Raw genomic sequence first — 22,722 nt, 5'->3', positions numbered from 1 at the left:
TGCCAAGCGAATTCCTTCTGGGTTTTATGATCAAGGCTCTGGCTGAGGATCCTTACCTTGAGTACATGACCTCTGTCAAGTGTTAAGAGCTCCACTAATGAGCGCAAAGAGATTGACTGCTGCGGCAGCCAAGGGACTGGAAACACACCGTAGATAATTGCGTAGAAAGCCTGCCTCTAAACGTGTGTGCCTGTGGACTTCACATGTAAAATGAATGGTACGTGAAGGTGAGGATGGCCATGTAGGTGAGATACCACGCAAACAGTTTTATCCACATCTAGGCCCTGAAATAGATTCTTATTCAGGTGAACTTGAATTTCTCTCGCTGATCAGCTTCAAAAATTATTGTTATCCATTCCATTTCCACCACAAAGATATTTCAGTAACAAGCTGTATGCCTGACCTGCTTTGACTGTTTGTTTATGCATGAAATGAGAGCCGGAAAAACTTTGTACCGATTCAAAGCTTACATAGTGCCGACATGGATAGTGAGAAAAAAAGTGTTTGGAAGAAAACACTATAGGAAAAAGTGTGGTATTCATGTTCCAAACAAACCAGAAATAAACACCAATGTGTGTTTCCACTTCCTCTTTGTATACAGTCTCTCAGAGAAAAAGAAAAATAATAAAGGTCTCAACATCTCAAGTCTAAAAACAGGCTTTCTCTTTGTAAATTTGTAACAGATTGTTTCCTTTTGATCACAATTCTTCACAATTCTCCGTCAATATAATGTGACAAGTTATGAGATCATGAAAAGTACACAGTGGTATTTTTGCCAAAGCGGTCTGGTAGTTTACGACAGTTCTTCTCTCTCCAGGGGACGAAGGGAAGCCAAACGTTGAGGTAATCATTTTGGTGTGCACAGGAGCTGCAGCAACGTTCCTCTGGCTCATGCTTATCCTCTTCATCCGCAAGCTTAGGAAGGTAAGGCGTTACATTACCCCTTTTTCTCAGAAACCACATGAGATTAGCATTTGCCAAGATGTGGAAAGTTCAAACAGTCAAATGAGCGACATCACATTTGTGAAATTTTTGTGGATCTGTTTCTACGAATTCGGCTCCAGTGACTTTATGGAAGCGACTGACTCATGTCTCTTGTGAAATAGAGTTTAATGGAAGGATAAATTTAGCCGATGTTTATGATTTCCACATTTTCTGACAATTGGCAAGTGCTGAGCTCATGTTTGTATGTACGGTATGGCCCCAAAGGAGAACACAGTGTGCTCATGCTTAAAAAAAGCCATTTTTGGGCCTTTGACCATTTTCACTATTTACTGATCGTTTAAAATGAAACATGAGTTCAAAACTCGCATTGTGTCGTAGCTGTCATTGTCAAAAACGTCTTTACGATAATCATGATATTCATATTTGTCCTCTAACACCCTCAGCAACCAGCACACTATAAGATGGGTCCATCTATAATCATTGACCCTGACGAGTGTCCCCTCGAGGAGCAGAATGATCTTCTTCAGTATGACAGCAGCAAATGGGAGTTTCCCCGAGACCGCCTGCGACTAGGTGAGTGCTGCAGTCTTACCAATGTGAGGAATAACGTTTCATGTTTTAAACACATTCAGTTACTTGATCTAAATTTAAAAGGGGTTGCACATTGTTGTCGATGTGATGGTTAAACAACAACAGAGCCTTCAGAGTCACGCTCGGGATAAAATCTCATAATCAATGAAATATTCTTGTCTTTATGTATGTCTTGTCTTTTTGTATATCCTTTCTGTCCTCGATGATTTGTTTTTTGTGGTGATGGATGGGATGAGGCAAAGTTTTTACTCAAACTTAGATTTACATCACTGTGTGTGACATCTCTGGGTTGAGCATATTTTATTGGTGCTGTCTGCCAGAAAGTCCAACCACACATGACAGTTTGCAGATGGCAAAAAAAAAAAAAAAAAATTTAGAAAGTTAAAAGCACATTTGAAAAGTGGTTCATGGTAGGGATATATGCATGGAGAAACATTGGAATAGGTGCCACCCCCTCATTACTTATCAGGGACCTGCACTGTCATCCAGTCTTAAATGACTAATACACACACATAGGAAAACTGGTGATCAGAGCCCCAGCATGTTGTTTTAATTACAGACCCATTGCCTGACGGACAGGGAATCCAGTCTGATTTTCTGCCCGAGGAACAGGAAACTCTAATGTCGTCCCACTTACCAAATGCCTTCTTCCTTTGCCAGGCAAAACTCTTGGCCACGGAGCTTTTGGAAAAGTGGTGGAGGCCTCTGCTTTTGGGATCGACAAGCTCTCAACCTGCAAGACTGTTGCTGTCAAAATGCTTAAAGGTAAGATGTCGAGAACTCCATTTGAAAAAACTGTGCACTTGTATACAAAACCTACAGGTCTTCTTCCCATAACTGTAGGCCCTCTAGGTCATCTTAGGTAACACCAGTCATGATAGACCGGCCAGCATTAACAGTGTTTACTCTTGCATGGATATCAGATGAATAACAGCTATCTGTCTTTTCTGCAGAGGGTTTATTTCTTGTGCACATTACAGACTTGTGAGCTACAGCACCACATGGCCAGCAATCAATGTTTGTATGGCATATTGGTTCAAAGCAAAGCATGCAATGTCTGTTCTATGCAATGTGCAGTTAGAGGTAAAGGCTAACAGCTCTAATCCCGTCCTTGATGAAGAGATTGAGTGCGTGCAGATCTGAGAGCAAGGATCAGAATGTCTAAAATCTGCAGGCCAAGAAGGAAGTTCAGAAGTGTAATATTCAAGTACAGGATGAGCTATAAAAATATGTTTATGTTTGACGCATTGTAGAGATTTTAGCATTTGAAAACTACCCTCTGTCTCCAGTCTCGTTTCTGAAGAGGAATTATTTACAATCCGATTATAAAGTCTTTCCAAATATTCACAATAAACCATAAATGTTGGATCAAAATGTAAACAGGAAAACCAGCTAGTAAAAAGAAGTTTAACTGCAGATGTTTAGCTATTTCATTCACCACAGCTTTATGTGTGAAAGATGTCTGATTTTCAAAAAAAAAATAAAAATCTAGCTTTTTTTTTCTTTTCGTCAGTAAGAGAAGCAAACCTATTAGTGACTGGTGATATGGGATGAAAAATAGGTCTGTTGGTTAGAAGTACTAGTGGTCACTGTCATGCTGTTTATCATGTCTCAGCATAAATCACAGGCTCTCTGAGAGGAACAGACTCTCCGGCTGTTGTTGGTTGTAGGTCAAACTTAATGGAAAGCAGCAGGTCTCCTCAAATTGACCGTGGTTTAGCTACAGACTCCCTGGCTGCTTTAGCGTCTAGGTCATAAATATCTACTTGGTCAAAGAAACATAAAACAACCTCTCAGTCTTTATTTTCATAATTTGAGGTGAAGATAAGGTATGTAACGTGAGCACCTCCCGTTTTATTTCTGTAATTGTGTTGGCATTTATCTTTGAGGACATCCTCCATCAAAAGCTGCTTCTTATCACTGGGTTTAAAGTAATATTATTATTTTTCCATCAAATTTAATGAACTCTCAAAATTAAATTCCCCAGTAATCCAGCCACCAGGGTTCAGGCTTTTTTTCTCACTTTCTTCTTGAAATGTAAAGCAAGGTGGAAAGAAATCTCATCCAGATGTTCAGATTTTATATCTACACGTTTTGTTATAAGTATTTCATATATTGTTGTCATACTGCATGAGATTCCAGCTGAGTTAATGAATTAAACAAACTTAAAGGTTTACTATGCAGGAATTGCCACTTACTGTTCGTAAACAAACCGATTTTGGCACCACGTCTTCCTCATTGATGTGTTCTGCTTGCGGCACCTGGTCGACCTCACCTGCACGCTGTTATTGGCTGGGGGGCCACACACCAGCTGCCCAAAGGCTGCAGCCCAGAAACATCTGAACCACAGATGAGAGGAAAATAAGGCAATACTGACAGAGGGCAGGATCTCTTCTGATAAAAACACCTCCACACACTTCTAGTGGGTCATAACTGATGATTGATTACTTTTATATGAGTCCATACTTTGTTTGTTTATAAAAATCAACAACGATCAGACAAATACAACCACCACAAAACATACTGTTAGGACAGACATCAAACAGTGGCGTGCACACAACATCACCAACAATCAAGAATTAAGTACAAGAAAAGGAAATGCTAATGACTCACCTATCATATCACAAAGATTTGTTGAACAGAGCTATACAGGAAGGGTCTCTGGGCACGGGGAGTCCTCAGAGGCAGCCCCCTCTATCTTTGTTGGTAACAACTGGTATTCACAATACAGAGGATGTGAGACCTCACTGAAGATTTTAACCCTTGCCTCATCACTCAGGACTCACAAAGCAGCGTCGTGCTGTAATGTTGTTGACCTGCATCTTACTGGGCACATTAATGCTATGTTATTAGTGTCACTCAAATCTCTGTGTTTGCCTGTGAGTTTATTGTCGTGATTCTGTGTTGCTGCTGCTCTTGACCAGGTCTGCCTTGGAAAAGTGATCCGTGATTTCAAAGGGACAAATCTGTTTGAATAAAGGCTAAAAAGGAAACAAAAACTATAAACAGAGAGAAATGTCAGGCAAAAAATCCCAGAGTCAGAACATTGAATGGAGTGAGCAAGAGACACTCCAAAATGTATATCCTTTCACTCAGGATATTTAGTGATATATGAACCAATGCTGAAGGTGTTCTACATGTTACGCGTTATTACAGGAGGCGCAACGTCAAATGAGCGGAAAGCTCTGATGTCAGAGTTGAAGATCCTGATCCACATTGGCCATCACCTGAACGTGGTCAACCTGCTGGGAGCCTGCACAAAACCTGGAGGTGAGCTTTAATACCGAAGGACTGTAATCCCACTGTTTTGATACTTGCCTGTTGGATTGTCAGGTTAACTTCAAAGTTAAGCATCTATCTTTCTGGCCTTTCTTTATTGTGAACTTTCACATGCCGCTGGAATAAGCATAAGAAATATTCCTCTTAACAGGCCCTCTGATGATGATAGTGGAGTTCTGCAAATATGGCAACTTGTCCAACTATTTGAGAAGCAAGAGGGATGACTTTATCGTCTACAAGGTGAGTCAGGAGCTGCATGATTTAGAGCAGTGTGAGCAGGGAGTGACTGTTTTGACAGCTATCTGCTGTTGGAAAGCCCCATGCATGTCAGCAGCACTGTTTAAACTCATCTCATTTAACTTGATATATGTGTGCTGGTCAGAGCCAGGACGGTAAGATGGTGTCGTCAGGATCGGGCTGCGAGCTGAGCGAGCTGATGAAGCGCCGCCTGGAGAGCGTGGCCAGCACCGGAAGCTCAGCCAGCTCTGGCTTCATCGAAGATAAGAGCTACTGCGACTCAGAGGAAGAGGAAGAAGGTAAAGGCCAAGCACGTCTTGCTTCCCTTCAACTCCCGCACCCCCTCCTCCCTCTGTTTGTCCCTCCTGCTGCCTCCCTCCTCTCACCTCTGCTCCGCCCCTCCTGCCCAGGATCGAAAGCGCCCCTCAAATTGTTTTCTTGCCTGAGTCTGATGGGACGTTTCCTCCTCCTGTTCAGCAGTACAATCACTGCAGCAGGAGCCACTGTCACCCCACTGAGTCTGGGGAGGCGTCTGTTTATTTCCTGTCCTGACCTGAGTATTGCTCTGCTCTCTGGCTCCGGCTCAGGCACGGCACGTCGGCCATGTTGTTCCTGATGTGTTATTTCTTGTTTGATTAGCTGTTTACTCAGGTGGACCAGTGGAAGGACTCCTTGTGAGTTCCTCTCTTAGACCCCCAACCAGCACACTGGGCCCATTATCACACGTTTCACCTGACATCTGAAAAATAGGAAGAATTGTGATTTGTTTTTATCTCTGTTTTGTAAAGGATGTTTTAAAGACGGACTGCATAGGAAGGCGGATTGTTAAAAGGATGTGTTTCAGTCCGAGACTTTTTGCATTTGCAGTTTCCCCACGAGAGTCATCACTATTTCATCGATTTATCTGAAGGCGAAGAGAGCTGCTGATTACAGTGACTGCATTTAAAAACTAGATGAGGAGGATTATTTTCCTAAATTTAAAGGCCACATATATCCAGATTGAAATATCAGTCTCACTTACGATGTTCTTCTGTTTCACAGAATCTGAGGATTTATATAAGAGAGTCCTGACGTTGGAAGATTTAATTTGCTACAGTTTCCAAGTTGCGAAAGGCATGGAGTTCTTGGCTTCACGCAAGGTACATCATTTATTTATTTATAGTAATTTATGTTGGAATTGTTCTGTTTTTTATTTAAAGACTGTGTTATTTTTTACATGCAAAGTACTTGCAAGAGCAGTCAAATCTTTTAAAGTTCTGCCCTGTAAATGAATAAATGCACAGCAAATGACAACTTAAAATATTTGGCTTCTCCTAAATTTAAGTGTGAACCATTTTGCTTCTGCCATAACAAAATTTACTCAGCCATAAATGTGTTTGTCTTATAATCTTGCCCCAGTTACTTCAGTGTTTTTAAATCAGTTTAGAACGCATTCATTTTTCAAGTCATTCATGATTTTGGGGAGGCCGGATGGGACTGATTAGAGAATGAAGCCATTGTTGTAAATAACCCGTTACAGACCATTTTGTTGCCTGGATATGGAACACATCATCTCCTATTGTAATATCACTGATGACTTGACCATGTGTCGCTCTGCCAGCAGCCATTCTTTATGGCATGTAGACTACCATCGTGAGGTCAATTACATGCAGAAAACTTGAACTTTCATTGTAAATGTGGCTTTAAATAAGATTTTGTTTCTTACCTTTTTTTTCATCAGTGCATCCATCGTGATTTGGCTGCACGAAACATCCTGCTTTCTGAGAATAATGTTGTGAAGATTTGTGATTTTGGACTCGCCAGAGACATCTACAAAGACCCAGATTATGTGCGGAAAGGAGATGTAAGTTGATCAAAGTCTAGAATTGTTTTCCAGTTTTCTGATATTTACTGTTAATATAAAACATGCAAAACAGTAACTGTTGACTTGGTAGAAAAAAGGAGAACTGAATAAATTCAGTGGCTCTTGGGAATGTCACAAAAAATCATTGAGATCAGTGTATTTGTCTGAACACTAGATAAAGGGAATGTGTTTAGGAGGCCAAATTAGGCTAAATCAGCAGCACCTGTTCACACAATTTAAACTGCCTGACTCTCCACAGGTGTGTAATTGGTGAGATGCCCACACAGGTGAGATAAGGGACTAAACAACTTTTCTATCTCAATACCTGCACAGGCCAGACTGCCGCTCAAGTGGATGGCACCTGAGGCCATTTTTGACAAGATCTACACGACTCAGAGTGACGTTTGGTCCTTTGGTGTTCTCATGTGGGAGATCTTCTCTCTGGGTAAGTGTCATGGCTCAGCATCGACTACTTCTGCCTTTATAATTCTGTTACTGTTCAAGATGCATTTCCACAAAGAGCTCCCAAAACTACCTTTCGAGGAACTTAAAGGTTCCTCTAGTGCCAGGAGAACAAAGGAACCGCATTTATCCAGAAATCACACATCCAGACTTATGCAGACATTAACAAAAGTTGCAGAAGCAACCAAATATAGAGCTCCCATGGGCCCAAATCACCTGCATCCAACCTGTAGGTGCATCAGTCAAAAATGCTGAATTATTAACTGGTAAACAGCAACAACATTTCAAACACAACATCCATTACAAAAACAAATATTAGGCACAAGTTGAAACAAGGATATAGACAAAAGACGGTATACTGTGATGGATTTGACAAATAGAAAAAGGTAATATTACCCCTTCTGTAGCAGTGTTTACAGTGGTGATTTAAGTTAAAACCTGGTTCAGAAGTGCAACCACACTGGCAGATGCAAGATTCAGTTTGTTGAGTTCTCTGTGTCTGTTTGCACAGAGTCAGATATCCTGTTGGAAAAAACTACGTCTGTTTCTGGTCAAGCGTTCTAAACAAGGAGGAGCACTACCCGTACATGAGAGTAGCCTCCATCAGACCCACTTAAAATGCAGAATTCTGACAAATTTAAAGCGAAAACACAGACTTTTGGAAAAAATATAAATTTGATTCTCATTTACTGGTAGTTTGTGTTTATTCATAATATCCCCTCATATGCATAAAGGCTGGCATCTTGAACATGAGCTTCTCTTATCAGAGATGTCCAGTCAGAGCTTAGTGGACCCGCTCGGTGCCTCTCAGCTATACGGCCTCACCAGATGTACAGGGTAATAACTGTCTTCTTCCACTGTGTAATTGTGCCTTTGGGACAAAGGGCCTGGGCCTGCATTGTCAGCCTGAGAGAACTGTTTTCATGCCACTCGTGCAAAAAAAACGTTAGTGAAGTTGGACTGTGATTTTTAGCACAGGCGTGGGACATTAAAACGAGAGAACAGCTCCTTTTTAAGGTACCCGTTTCTTCCCAGCTGGCAACTCAAAGTCACTGTAACCAAGCGGTGTAAAAGTGTGCCCCCGCTGTGAAACCACTGTAGCCTTTAAGACGGCATTGTGTGTCGGTCCATGACTGCCTGTGCACTGTGGCACAGAGCTCACCACACGTTTCTATAGACTCAACGTGAAATATTGTATGTTTAAATGTCACCATGGGAAGCAGGGAAACATAAGAGTTAGAGTAAAAAAGCAGAGGACCAAAGTTGGATGTGTTGCTATTCTGTGCTTTTTGACTGTGCTGCTGTTGAATCCCTGCCATACTGTGTCATCAGCTGAAAGAAAGCTGTGTCAAATTGCATATTCTTTTAAATTCAAAACACACTGACGTCATTATGACGCTTTCCCTTTTGTCACTCCTTCTTTTTCTTGTACTCTGTCTCCCTCTTCTTCACTCTTGACACTTTCTCACCACATTTTCCGTTAAAGAAACACTTACACATCTGGGTGGTGTTAGCGGGGCCTCAGAAAAATAAATCAGGAAACAAGGATTACAAAATGACCAAAAAAATGGCAAAGACCTGAGCTTTGCAACATGATCATGTTTGGAGGTCAAAAGTTTCAGGGTAGCCAAAGTGTGTTTTTCAGGTCGCTCTGTGAACCAAAAGTGTGTCAGTTCCGTTTTGTGGGTTTAAATATCCAAAGCTTGTTAGTTCGCTGTTGAACCAGGCCTGCAGCCAAACTAGAGGAACATCACTATCAGTAAAAATGTTGAAAATTATGCATTTAAGTACATATATATTTTTCTAAGGCTGTAAGAAATATGTAAGAAAAAGGTATGCATCTATACAACCCCGATTCTAAAAGATGTTGTTTACTGACAACAGTTTCACAAAGTGTTACTGAGCTCATGTAGTAATCATCATGCACCATCATGTGTTCACAAAGTGGTGAACCTCGCTGTGAACGACTGAGCCTTTCCAGGATGCTCCTTTCATACCCAATCATGATACTATGCAGATATTTCTAGAAATCAATGAAGCTGATGAGGAGAAACATTAGATATATTGTCACTGTAGTGTTTTCAATGATGTGTAGGTCAAAAAATGATTAGCTAATGATCACATTCTGTTTTGTGTGTTTTACACAGCTTCACAGCTTTTTGGAAACACGACTGCACAATTCATTGTAAATTTTTGATTGTTTTGGGACTTTTATAGTACTTTGTAAAAATGTAATATGAAGTCTCAGTATTTGGGTTAATGATAATCACAGATGGACTGTGAGAACAGTGACAGTTGGGATTCTAAATTATTTTTTTGGTTTTTTGCACAAATCACAGATTGTGTCCTTTGCTTATGCACGAAGGCTTATTTTTTTTACCCCTGATTTCCACCCAGCGTGTTATGTCCCCGCAGTGTACCTATGCTCTGCACCGTGGAGGATATGCACCAAGTCTAATTTTGACAGTTGACAGGTCAAGCTGGACAGAGCAAATCAAGTTCAGACAGGAAGTTAGACACTTAGACTAACTTTTAAAAATAAAATGCCCTGTGCAGACTCGATCATACATCAACAATAAACACAACTAAAACCATGGTAGCTACAAAGATGGTATTTTTAATGGTGCGTGTCGATTCAAGCGAACAAAATTAATGTTTAATGACTCAGGAAATTGTGTTGATAACATAGAACTGGATTTATTTTCCAAAACTAACATAATTGAATATTGGATAGAAGGCAGTTCAGCGTATGACTGTTTTCAATAGGGGCTGAGTAGGAACTAGACTTTGGCTCTAAATTCAGATTTTACTACCAACATTGTTGTTCAAGAGCAAATAAAATTAGTGCTGGTTTTGGTTTGTGAGTGATACATTTGACAGATTCATGGCACAACAATCCAAATATAACAGCATTACACATTTACTGTGTGTCATGAATGGACCATAGTTACATCATCCAACCAGATCCAATCAAAAATCCATAAACATGTATGTATACAGCAGTTGTTACACAATCTGCAAGAGCTCGTAAACAAATCTCCAAGATGTTTTTATGTAGAATACTAGAGTTGGAAAGCTGCATGCTCTCAGCAGTAAAGGGAGTTTAATGTTCCCAGTAGGGAATCAAGAATGCAATAGAGACTGGGCAGGTGTTGTCTTTGTAACTGCACGTTGTGCATAATAATCCTTTAAAACCTTAACCTGACAATCACTCAGTCTGTTGATCATATTGATATCATCTAAATGTAGTAAAGAATGTGAGCTTTTGTTTCCTCAGAGGTGTTTTTCTCCACTCTGCAGACGCTTTTCCATGAAATACTGTACGTGTCAGTAGTTTCAAATGTACATTAGCGAGAAGCAGCTTTGTGATTAATGGCACCCTGAGGATTTACTGGAGCCTTTAAAATACCTCGACAGTTTATTCAAGTATTAACACTGTATGGAAAACTGTGGTAATTATGTCACTGAGCACAGACTACTAACTTCGCTTTCTCTAAAATATTCTTACATTTCGTTTTTTACAATGTTCAAATGATCTAACCTCACATCATAATGTAAATATATCATACCTGCATGATTCCCGTCAGGTTAAGGCACATGCAAAGCCATATGGATGGACTGTGTATAGCCTTTTTTATGCACAACAAATAATTTTACAAATAACTTTCCTCTCCCAGGTGCCTCCCCGTACCCTGGCGTCCAAATTGACGAAGAGTTTTGCTGCAGGCTGAAAGAGGGGACCAGGATGAGAGCACCAGAATACTCCTCCTCTGAAATGTGAGAATTCCTCTTCACTATTCTTTAGTAAACAAATTAAAGCACCTCCATGCCGTCCGCCTCAAGAGGACTGTGAACTGGACTGTGCTGCGGCACTGACTTGACTTTATTGTGTCTTTCTCCCTCTTTGTGGTTGCACCGGCAGGTCAGGGGTGCCTGATAAGAATCATGGGTAATCCTGCGCTGAATGTTGCAGGAGGAAACATTAGCTGCTGATTAGCTCTGCAGCAGCAAGCTTGAAGCTCTGAAGCATTTTACAGCTGACAGTGGCACAGATGTAACTGAGCACCACAATTACATGCAATGTCTGGAGTTCAAGTTGCCCCAGTGACAAAAACCAGAGACTGGAGATTTTTTTGAGCAGGGGATGGTGGATGGTGATGGACATGAATATCTGTGGGAGAACAGAGACCTCTTCTTTGGTATCAGTGCTGTCAGTCAGTGATGCAGCTTTACAAACTTGTTTTAGTAATAAAAATACTCTTCAGTCCAACGCGCAGCCACTTCAGACGCAGCAATCACAGTCTGCAACCGAGTCTCACTCTAACATATGTGCATATGTTGTGTCTGGTTTTAATTTAGAGTGACTCATATAGTCCACAAATCGTATTTGTTTTGAAAGCATAATGCTACACTTTGGCTTAATAATGATGTGATATCAAAAGGTCGAGAGTTTCAGAGCAGCTTGTGCCAAGTAAAGCTAACTGAATGAATTCATCTGCTTTGCAAAGGAGACAGTGATTGGAAATGATACACAAAATCTAATCCAGACTTTAGTTTTCAGTCAGAAAAAAGGATCTGTAGATGCAGACCTGCTGGTGCCAAGAATCTCTTGTACTTTCCATTACAGTTCAGCCAGTCCATTGACGAATAGAACTGCCAGTTTTTATATTTTGCATGCTTATGGAAGTGAGGCCTGCCACTAATTTAAAACTAAGATAAACCCTGCTGATATCAGTTTAAATGGGATGCACAGTAATGCATCCAGAGTCAGTGGGGTGAGTTCTGTTGATCCCCTGCAGAGGTCTGCAGTTGATCAAATGTGTCTGCAATCCCATGTTTGGAACCCTTGACCCTCACCTCCATACTCGTAATATATGAATGATGGAAAGCACATGAGGTTGCAGGCGGTGTTGAGCAATTAATTTGTGCCACTGCTGCACTGATTCATCAGGAATGTTGTCTGTTAATAAGATCCCCCGTCCTGATGCATTGCAGAGGAATTTAGCGGATGCTGCTCGGGGAGGGGGTGGACAATAAATAGGATGCTCACTTCCCATTCTACCACACTTGCCCAACCGGACAAAGTAGTTCCAGTCAACAGAATCCCCCCTTCCCCCTCAGAAACACCACACTCCCTAAAGACCCCAAACATGCGGGGGCAGGCTATTTATTCTCATTGCGACCAGGCAGGAAATGTGGTTTAAATTGTGAAGTCATACAATGTGTCTACTCCCCCCCCCACTCAGTGATATGCATAAAGCCTGCGATCATGCTCTCCACATCCTGTCACCGTTAGGAGGGCTACCACCTGGACAAGTATACTCTGCGCTCATAAATGTGGGAATCACATCTGCTTGGCTTCTTTCAGCCGGGCCTGGCAGCACTGAGAGGAGCAGAGGGGTCTAGATGCCCAGCACACAAACACACAAACTTGAGATTGACCAACTATGATACCAAAGGAGAGTTGTAATAGTTCTATCTACATAAAACTCACACAAAGGCCCTGAGTCTTCCCACATGGACAGAGACGCTGACAGCTTGTCAAAGACCTGAGCAAGGCCGTGTGCTCTCACTGGTCTTCACACCCAGGACCGCGAGAGAATCAGATACAGCCGCACAGGCTCAGGATCACCTGGAAATAGAAAACAGGGCATGCACGAATATTCGAGATGACAGTCGATTTAGAGGTGAACCAGATGTGGTCGCTCCGTGCAAAAGAAGGTTGTGTGTTAAAGATAAAAGACAAAGACTACTACTAACTAAGACTACTAACCTTGAGGTTAGCTAATGTTCTTCTTAAATGTGCTGAGTCATAGTTTACAATAATACACCAACCACAGCATTAAGAGTGCCCATCCAGTATGCTGTGTTCAGTGGTGTAATCTCTGCTCTCAGATATCAGACCATGTTGGACTGCTGGCAGGGGGAGCCGCTGGAGCGACCGACCTTCACTGAGCTGGTGGAAAGGCTGGGAGACCTGCTTCAGGCCAGTGTGCAACAGGTATGATAGACAAGAAAGACTGAACACAACATATGATAGAATTCAAGCTTGAAGTCCAGTCAGTGGCATAGCTTTGCTTCAAAAGTAGCAGTAATGGACATCTTATGATCAGTAGCTCTGGTGTAAATTATAACTAAATACTAATGCACCAAAGAGATTTATGGAATTGTTTTCTCAGTAACTGACAAACACTGGAGCTAAATTTATGTTTCAAGTTTCACTCTCCGCATACTTCACCAATCCTGACCGTATTGTGGCTTCACGACACACTTTTACAATATTAGTCACTAGGTCTAGTGCAGAATGAGTCACAAACACTGCAAATGTTCAGGAAGCAGCATTTCTGATCAGAGTCCTGCAGCCTAAAGAAGATTCAGAGTGGTGTATTGCCTGGGGGGGTTGCTCAGAGTAACTGAGAGGGGAAGTAACACTCAACACAAACACTTGGCTCCCTTTGAAACGGCACCACCGGTCTCGTAAGAGGAACCACACTTCAAAACACATGGAAAAGCAATGCAATTGTTTCTGTGATGCAGCATAACATTGTCTGGCATGAACGCTATGAAATGTCACAACCTGTTGGAAGCCTGTAGATTTTATGGGGCTGTCAGAAAGTTTAACATCTGTTCTGGTCTAATCGGACCAACAAATATGCACTAGAGGAAAAACTGTATTTGAATATTATGCAAACATATTTCACTGTAAGGAAAAACTACCATTTATCCACCTGGCAAAGTCCATTGGGCCTTTTTCACTGCAGAGATTTTGATTTGTTACAGATCTTCAGGACTAACTTAGACTTGACCCATGACCTGGGTTGGGCTGCGTCTATATTATATTGAGTCTAATCGGGTCAGGTAGGGTCTTAGGTCTGTGTGTGAATATGTCATATCAGAGTGGATCCAGGTGGACTCCCTCTGTGCTCTAATCACATCGCACCCCATAATAATCAAAGAAAAAAAATGTTGTTTTTCCGAAGTGTAAGAAAAATTAGGTTTCCCATGAGCCTGTTTCAGATCAGGTGGACCCTCGAAGACCTCAAGGCCTAGACCGGATCACATATAGTGTAACTTAATGAGCCACTGAAACTTGAAACAATGGTGAAAGAATAACAAAATGTTTTTGAAAAAGGTGGATGGAAATTGGGGCACTTAGTGTAGCAATAACTATCGCTGATAACAGGAAACTGTCCAGAGCCCTGTTACTACAGACACAAAGACAAAGAATTATATTTCACTACACAGGCTACACAGGACTTGTCCAGTGAAGTAATCAGAGATAACGACAAGGCCACACATCTCAACACATGAAAACTACAGCATGTTACAAATGAGTCTGTGAAAGCTATCTTCATGAGAAACAGTTCAGACCGGACAGAAAGAACATTGGAGGGGTTTGACTCTTATTAATAAAGCTATTGTTACAGTGCAGGAAGGCCAGTCACGGTCTCTGCTGCCTCCATCAACTTCATGAACATTGTATTGGATTTATTAGGTATGAGCTTAGTTTCTTTGGCTGCCCGCCACAACCTGTGGATGTGTGTGTTGGTACAGCGTGCACACGGCATCGACTTACTTCACTTGCTCTATATGATTTGCCTCATGGAAGTATACGGCTGTACTCTTAGATGTTCTGCCTCTGTTTGGTTGCTATAGGAGGGGAAACACTACATACCCATCAACACAGCCCTGCTGGCTAAGGTGGGAGACCCGTCCACCGCAGTGCCTTCAGAGGAGACGCCCACTCGACCTGTCTCCCACCGCGACTCAGGGAGCGCCTGGTGAGAACACGGATCATTGTACACTGAAACTCTGATGCACTTAGGTAGATGTTGGTGCTATATCTATTTTTACCTAGCTTCTGATGGGGCATGCCAGAAAATGTTTGACTTTGGCAATCCTCTGACTTTTCCTCCAGCACCACTATGAGTTTGGCATTTGTGGTGTCGAGTGAAATGTCTCAACAACTATTGAATACGTGGCCACGAAATTTGGCACATATATTCATGTTGCTCTCAGGATGAACTGCGGCTATGATGCTCCCTTAACTTTTCTTCTAGCACCATCATCAGGTCAAAACTTTAGCTTGTCTCATACTTTTGTTTATGACCAAATATCTGCTAAACAACCTGCTAAATATCAGCATGTTAGCATTGCTATTGTAAGTTTGTATCCTTGCTGATGTTAGCGTTTAGCTCAAAGCATCGCTGTGCCTAATTACAGCTTCACAGAGCTGCTAGCTTTGTTGTGGTTTTTTAACCTTGTGGCTTTAAATCTGTTACACTCCCCTTTGATGAACTTGTTAAGACATTCATAGAAATAAATCATCTTATCTTACAGATATGTAAACCTATCCTCAGACCGTTGAAGGCAAGCAGCGTTGAGTCTGTTTTGCAAAGGAAATGCCTACATTTTTTTCCCACTTTGCACTGAATAATATCCAAAACAATTAGTGTTCCTGCAGCGCTGAGACTAAACCAGGAGAACATGTAGGTCTGACCCGGGCACAATGGGAGACCTCATAGGCTCCTGATAAGAAATATACACACGGCAGCTTGCAGGACAGAGAGCTTTCAGTATTGTGGCTCCTGTGAGGAATTTCACCAAAAACCATAGAGCCAGCTTCAAGATTTATGTCCACTTAAAATAATATTTGTTGAGCTCTGGGTTTTCACAGGTCCTCCAAGTGTGTTTATTGAGGAGGTGTTGAAAAGCTTTAATGACAGTTAACCCTTAAGCTAAATTAAGCAGTCCTTTTAGCCTCCGAGTGTTGAAATGCAAAGTAAACAAGGTGTGCTTTCAAAGTACAATGTCATAGATGCCACACATTGTTGATTTAAGTGATTAAGTTCCTGCGGTTTTGTTGCTGAACTTTGCCTCTCGGCTCCAGTGTAATCAAAGGATTCTCTAAACAGAGGGAGAACTTTTTAGGGTGTTTTGGAGACTTACCCTGAAATTAATTTCTTGCCAGGAACATCAAGATCCGTCCTGCTAGTGTGAAAACCTTCGACGAGGTTACCATGGAGAACGGGGAAAATGAACACCACGGGGTGAGTTAATTATCCTGGAACTAAACCAGAAACAAACACACAATCTGTATCCAAAGCCAGGCAATTAGTTAGATGGCGGGCATTTGACAGCTAGCTAGAAACTTCACTCTGGAGCATAAATTTAATATTTATAGTGGCCCCATTGAACAATATGGGAGAATGTAACATATATTTCATTTAAGGTAAATGTCAAAATGACTTAAACTTGGTTTTCATTCTACCTATTAAACAACATGTTATAATTTATTTCTTCTGTCATGTCATGGGGAGTCCCACAAGGCTCTATACTGGGCCCGATTTTGTTCAGTTTCTTTCTGCTACTGTCAGAAATATCATTTTCAACACTTTAAAACGTTTTATGTCAGTGACACATCTCCTTTAGTCATGGAAATCTTAACAGTTCTCTGCACAGTCTCAAACGTTTTGCAACTGAATACGAGTCAGACTGAAGTTCTGGTAATTGGTCTACCTTCAACTGCTGACAGCAAACACAACATTCAGACAGAAACCTAGGAGTTGTTTTGGAATGATACTTCACCCTCAATCAGCACATTTAAAGGCTTATTTTCTACAAATCAGAGCTATTGCCAAAGTCACTGATGCAGCAATTGGTGCACAATGTACCAGCTGTAGCTTCTGACAAACATTGGACACAGAAAACTACTGTGTTTCTACAGTCCTGGCTGAATTACATTGGCTCTTTTCTTGTTTTTAGGTTTCAATCTGAGATTGTTGATTGCTTTTAAAGCCTTCAGTGGTTTGGCTTCACTATATATTTCTGATCATTTAACTCTCTGGGGTGTGACGACCAAATGTTGTTAGAAGACAAAGGGAGATGGTGCTTTTACTGTTTTAGCTCCAACACTGTGGACTGTCACAATCAGATTAGCTGACTAACATACCGCTAAATAGTTTTATGTTATATTTAATTTAATTTCACTGTTGACTTGTGAAGAACTTTGTAAGTCTGGTTATGAAAGATCCTATAGAAATTAAGTTTTCTTACTTAGCTTGCATGTAGATATTTGTTATTTGCTCACCTCAGACAGCAAAGAAGGGAAGCTGACGTTTTGGATTTTAAGTATTTACTGTCTGTCTGTTTCTGCATTGTCATCAGGGTGGGCAGTCAGACAGCGGGATGGGCCTGTCGTCTGACAACATGCAGACTCTGAAGCGCCTCGAATCGTTGGCAGGCCGACCTCTGAGCATCATGGCTCTGGCGTAAGTAGACTACACCACACAGCACCCCTCCACATGCCCCGCTAGTGACAAACACACAAACACACTGCAATAGACTGCAAAATACCTGCTTGGAAACCTCCCCACTGTGCTGGAATGTAGACACTATAACCGTCATACACACACAAGTTTCTTCTGCCTTGAAAGGATGTTAGCAGTTAGTTTACCCTTTTGTCTCAAGAGGCCATGAGGTAGGGACTTCGGCACAAAGGAGATCTGGGAGAGAAAAAGCTTGAAGGTGACAAACTAAAGGACTGAGCACAAAAGCAGAGTGGCTGCGTCACTTGAGGTTTGGCTGTTTTAAGAGCACACACTAAACCCCTTTGTTTTCACTAAAGAGTCCTGAATGAGATACCTCCCAGATGGATTTAACTCATGACTCATGGCTGTGCGGTATAATGCAATGCTAGGTAACAAACACACATAATCTCGAAGAAGTGACCTTGGCCTAAAGTATGTACGCCAAAATTCTGTGGATCGTTTGATGGCTTTAAGATGTGGATCCTGCCAGGGTAAATATATTAAACTGTCATAAAGGAGAAAAACACAGAGACAATATGCTCTGACTTTAGGAGTTATTTGAGGTTAAAGTCAAATCTGAGTCAAATTTCTGCAAATCTTTTTCTTATGAGGGTCTCTGTAGATGTCTTAAGGCTTAAATATTAAATTTACAGCAGCTCAGTGGCAGGGTTAATTTACAGGGTCAAACCTCTGAACTCAGTAATTACACTTTAAACCTTTTGGTATTTTTCCGCTGTTTCCTGCACAGTAGCAACTATTAATACTGCTTCAACGTATTGTGGCTTCCACTAAAAATATTTAAAGGAGGAACAGCAGTAAAGTAAATTGTCCTAAAGCAAATCTTCATATGTTTCCCAAATCTCTGTTAAGTTGAAGAGGAAGGACGGCAAACTTGTGAAAACAATATAAAAGCTCTTATAAATGATTAAGAGGGAATATGCATACAACTGAACTTATGCGACGCAGTTAGCAGATTTATTACGCTCTCTGAAGCAATCTAATTCACAGCTCGCAAAACACCCACACCCACTCATGGTGTCTTTTAGATCTCAAAGCTAGAAGTTGAGGCTACAAAGGCTTATTACAGGCCTGCTTGTGTCATCAGGGCCTCGGCGTGGAAGAAAGAATCAAGGCAGGCATGCAGAGAATGATCTGCATTTTGAGGGGAGGACTTCCTCGCTGGGCAACCGCTCAATCACTGCCACCTTTGAACTTAGGAGGCTTCACAAGGGCCTCCCCTGTCAACTATTGCGCTGTGCTCCTTTTGTTTGGCTATAGTCCACCTGTTGCCCCCTTGGCCTTCACCACTCCTATAGCCTGAGTTCTTTTTGCCACTAGCATACAACACAACTTGGACTGAGCAATGATGCCAAGGAAGCTGCCTCAGTCGTGATATGGTAGATTTTAGTAGTCAAAAATGCAACCATTAGTTCTGTTTTGTGCACCCATCAGTCTAAACTCCAAAGATAAAAGACAAAGAAAACCAGCTAACATTCACATCTGAAGCATTTTGTTTCCTGTGCCACCTGTCGCTTGGCGTTGGTGAGGCAGCCTCTACCGTTCTTTACTGTTTTTGATGCCTCGTTCAGCAGGTAGTTGTTCATCAGGGCAACATTCCAGTACAGCGGCGTCACTTACCCCCGCTGGGCGCTGACCCTTTGGCCCCGAGAGAGGAGCTCTGGAAACCCTTAGCAACCTCCAAAGACAATAAGAGGCAATTACTCATATTCTGAGCATCAAGTGAAGCAGAAACACTCAGGATGATTGATTGCATCATATCTGAATAAAGAGAGGTTTGTCTGATTGTACAGCTTCACAAGGGGCTTTTCGTAGAATATCAAAACAGCCCTCCATTGTGAACGCGATGTGCTCAAGTTGTCCTGGACAAAAAAAAAAAGATTTTAAGAAGAAAGAATCGCTTGATATCGTGCACAGCTGGTTGTTTACGCACTGACTGCTCCAGTTTCCACCCTGAGAGAAAAGCCCTGAGGAACACGCGTGTCCCGTGTCACTTCTTGGTCAGGATGTTCACTGATCATCCCGTCACGCCACACTGATTTGTTGTGTCTGTTGTTGCAATTAGGACTGTTTATTGCACAGGGCTGATGATGTATCCACTTACACGGCTGCATCTCTGTTTCCAGGAACTGAAAAATCAGCTGGAACTCATGGATATTACAGCTCCAATTAATTGTTAATCTGTTGTCTATAAAATGGTGAAAAATGCCCGTCACAGTTTCCCACAGCCTAACGGGACATCTCCATATGTTATGCTTTGTCCAAACAGGTTGTGTTAAGCATGTGGATGAACAGTTTCTGTGTCTTTATATTTACAGCCTGCATGTCTTGAATTCGCCTTGAAAATGTTGTGAGTTGAATTGAGTTGTCCTGAGCAGCCTCAGCACGGTGATATTTGCCTGCTTTATTCATTTTGTGTCTGTCTGCGTTCTCAGGATGAAGGCGGTGAGTAAGAGTAAAGAGTCTGTGCTGAGTGACTCAGAGAAGGAGAAGTTCCCACCCACAGTTTCCTCTCTGGACTTCAGTCTGGACGACTCAGCCCTGGACGACGGGCTTGAGTGTCACAGCCCGCCTCCCGACTACAACTACGTGGTGCGCTACTCCACCCCACCTGTGTAACGTCCCGCTCCGCCCCTGGAGAATCTGACTGACAGCCCGAAGGCCTTTGCTTTGTTCTCCTCTGTTTTTGGCTCTTTTCTCTGGACTGTTCTGTAGCAAAGTTCGAGAGGAAAACACGTGACATTCCCTTTAGAAAGGACGCTCTGAAATGAATCTTCCAACTTCCAGCGCGTCTGCTGTGCAACAAGAAGGAAACCTGCAGACCGTCGATCCCTTTCCAGTTTTCAGACGTAGGCTGACGTTAATGCTGCTGGTTCGTTCCACATTCACTGTGATATATCAAACAGCTGAAAGCAGGCTCAGGTATTTCTTTCATCTACTGTGAAAACAAACCACAATGATTCCAACTTCACCACAGATCCGAATACACTACAACCTTCGTCAATGGAGCATTACATGCAGAGAAAAAGAGAGAACAGCAGGGTTCTTAATGAAACTTTTCTTAAAAATCCATTTTAATTTTATTCAAAAGTGAAAACTGGAAAGCAATTTGTGGAAAAGGGTTGAAGAGAAGCTACTTTTGTAATGTGGCTACATCCGCTGATTTGAAGGTCAGATAAAGTTCAGCTGTACTCGAAGCAAAAAGCAGATGGACAAAAATATAACTTTGAGTATAAATTGTGAAAAGGCTCTTATTTGAGGGGTCCATAAAAAAAATCAGCTCAACTAGCTCAGGCTGAGCCAGAGTGACAGAGGAGAGGAGTGCTGGATGGTTTTTAAGCTCTCCAGGTTATGGAAAATCACTGGTTAATGGAGGTTAATGGAGGAAACAGGGTAGAGCTGAGAGTAAGACCAGGCGGCTTCAGATTTAACATTACAGCTCGACCGTGACAGCATTTAAATGTAGAGTCACCGTTCATGTAGCTTCCTCCTCCTGCCCCAGTCTGGTATTGAGAAACTCTGAGATACTCTTATCTGGTCAAAGTGGGAAGAAAAACCGTATTTTTGAGTCAGAAACATGAGATTCATAGGAACAGTTTATTCAAAAAGCACTCATAAAATGAATTGTGTATTTATTTAGACTGTAAACACTGTTACTTAGTTATCCAGTTTGTTCATTTAGCTTCATATTTAAAAGTTAACCAAAGGATTTTCAAGCTCTGTTTTCCTGACATCCACATGTTACACCCCAACATTTCACTCCAGGTGCATATGCTGTTTGTGCTGCTGTATTCACTAAAGCTGAGGGAATAATGCTCTCATGAAAACACACGTGGATATTCTCCGGTCCTTCGTGTCGTGCTAAGTGCCAGTAAAGCTTGCAGGGCAGGCGACAAAACCTTAGCTCCAGTCTGCTCTGGTTCACTGTTACTTGTTAACATGTCAGATCTCAGCATTTGTAATACAGGATGTATTGAAAGTACTGTGGGCCACACCTTTGTTCACACACCCTGTAGTAATGCAGCCATCTTGTGCTTGTTGACCACTAAAAAAAACAGTATTTGTCAGTGAGTAAAATACAGTATAATGTGGGTATTTCCAAATAATGTTTTGTTTGTGACCAGTTTGTTTATGTGGAGAGGAAGTGATTATGCACTGATACTTTACACCAAGTATAATTTTGTATTCTAAAGGTATATTATTATGACACAGTGTTGAGGGTCACATGTTACAAAGATTTCTTTTATTTAACTCTTAACTCTAGTACATAGCAGGAAATTAACGTTTGCATTGTTTGTTGTATTGTGTCTCACCATCCTAACATCATAACAGAGTATGTTCACTTCTTATATTTCTGTGTTAGTTTCATTTTACTGCTATCACAGTTAGGTTTCATCCTGAATGCAGAGAGAACTCTGGACTCTGCATTTCTTCACACATAACCATGAGTAATAAGACCTGCAGCAGCTAAAATGTCAGCTTTTTCTGTTTTGTTCATGTAGTGTAACACAGTTTTGATGAAAATAATGTTCCCCAACACTGTTAACTGAGCATATGAAGTAAATAAATGAATAAAGATCTATATATTTATACATTACGTGCTGTCTCAACTCATAATTGCTTGAAAAATTTGATACTAAAGTTTGTATAGACATTCATGAATCCCAGAAGACGAATCCTAATGATCACCTGACTCTTGCGCCTCCAGCGCCACCATGAGGTTGACATTTGTGGTTTAGAGTAAAGCCACTCATGGCTTCAAGTCTTATGAGGATACGACCATGTTGTAGCCATTTTGCTCCAATCAATCAAAAATAATTTGTTGACTAATGACTACAGTTAAGATTAGCCTCAGAGCTGTGCACGTTTTTTGAGTGCTTTGGTTTGGTTTTTATTAAAATGAATAAAAGACAAAAACATGATGAGTTCTTAAATCACGTGAAGAGAGTCCAGTGCACATCATTTTATACAATATATGCAATCATCTCAGTGGGCTTCTATAAAACAGTGTGTTGCCAATCAAATAAACCCGTAGTA

At 41.5% G+C, this 22,722-nt stretch overlaps 1 protein-coding gene across 1 annotated transcript in view; it reads left to right on the top strand.

Annotated features, from left to right (window-relative positions):
• The window catches only part of kdrl (kinase insert domain receptor like), a 45,413-nt gene extending 23,131 nt beyond the window's left edge, over nucleotides 1–22,282 (top strand). The window contains exons 16-30 of the mRNA XM_070962854.1: nucleotides 818–924; nucleotides 1,389–1,518; nucleotides 2,197–2,301; nucleotides 4,693–4,806; nucleotides 4,967–5,055; nucleotides 5,198–5,351; nucleotides 6,094–6,191; nucleotides 6,773–6,895; nucleotides 7,229–7,340; nucleotides 11,035–11,134; nucleotides 13,253–13,358; nucleotides 15,014–15,138; nucleotides 16,329–16,407; nucleotides 17,525–17,628; nucleotides 20,121–22,282. Coding sequence (XP_070818955.1) covers nucleotides 818–924; nucleotides 1,389–1,518; nucleotides 2,197–2,301; nucleotides 4,693–4,806; nucleotides 4,967–5,055; nucleotides 5,198–5,351; nucleotides 6,094–6,191; nucleotides 6,773–6,895; nucleotides 7,229–7,340; nucleotides 11,035–11,134; nucleotides 13,253–13,358; nucleotides 15,014–15,138; nucleotides 16,329–16,407; nucleotides 17,525–17,628; nucleotides 20,121–20,304 — 1,730 coding nt within the window. The 3' untranslated portion in view covers nucleotides 20,305–22,282. The remainder of the gene's footprint in view (nucleotides 1–817; nucleotides 925–1,388; nucleotides 1,519–2,196; nucleotides 2,302–4,692; nucleotides 4,807–4,966; nucleotides 5,056–5,197; nucleotides 5,352–6,093; nucleotides 6,192–6,772; nucleotides 6,896–7,228; nucleotides 7,341–11,034; nucleotides 11,135–13,252; nucleotides 13,359–15,013; nucleotides 15,139–16,328; nucleotides 16,408–17,524; nucleotides 17,629–20,120) is intronic.
• Nucleotides 22,283–22,722: the final 440 nt, after the last annotated feature.

This window comes from Chaetodon trifascialis, chromosome 5, assembly GCF_039877785.1.
Source record: "Chaetodon trifascialis isolate fChaTrf1 chromosome 5, fChaTrf1.hap1, whole genome shotgun sequence".
NCBI classification, from domain to species: Eukaryota; Metazoa; Chordata; class Actinopteri; order Chaetodontiformes; family Chaetodontidae; genus Chaetodon; species Chaetodon trifascialis.
The sequence above is the reverse complement of the archived record's forward strand: the minus strand, read 5'-3'. Positions and strand labels throughout refer to the sequence as shown.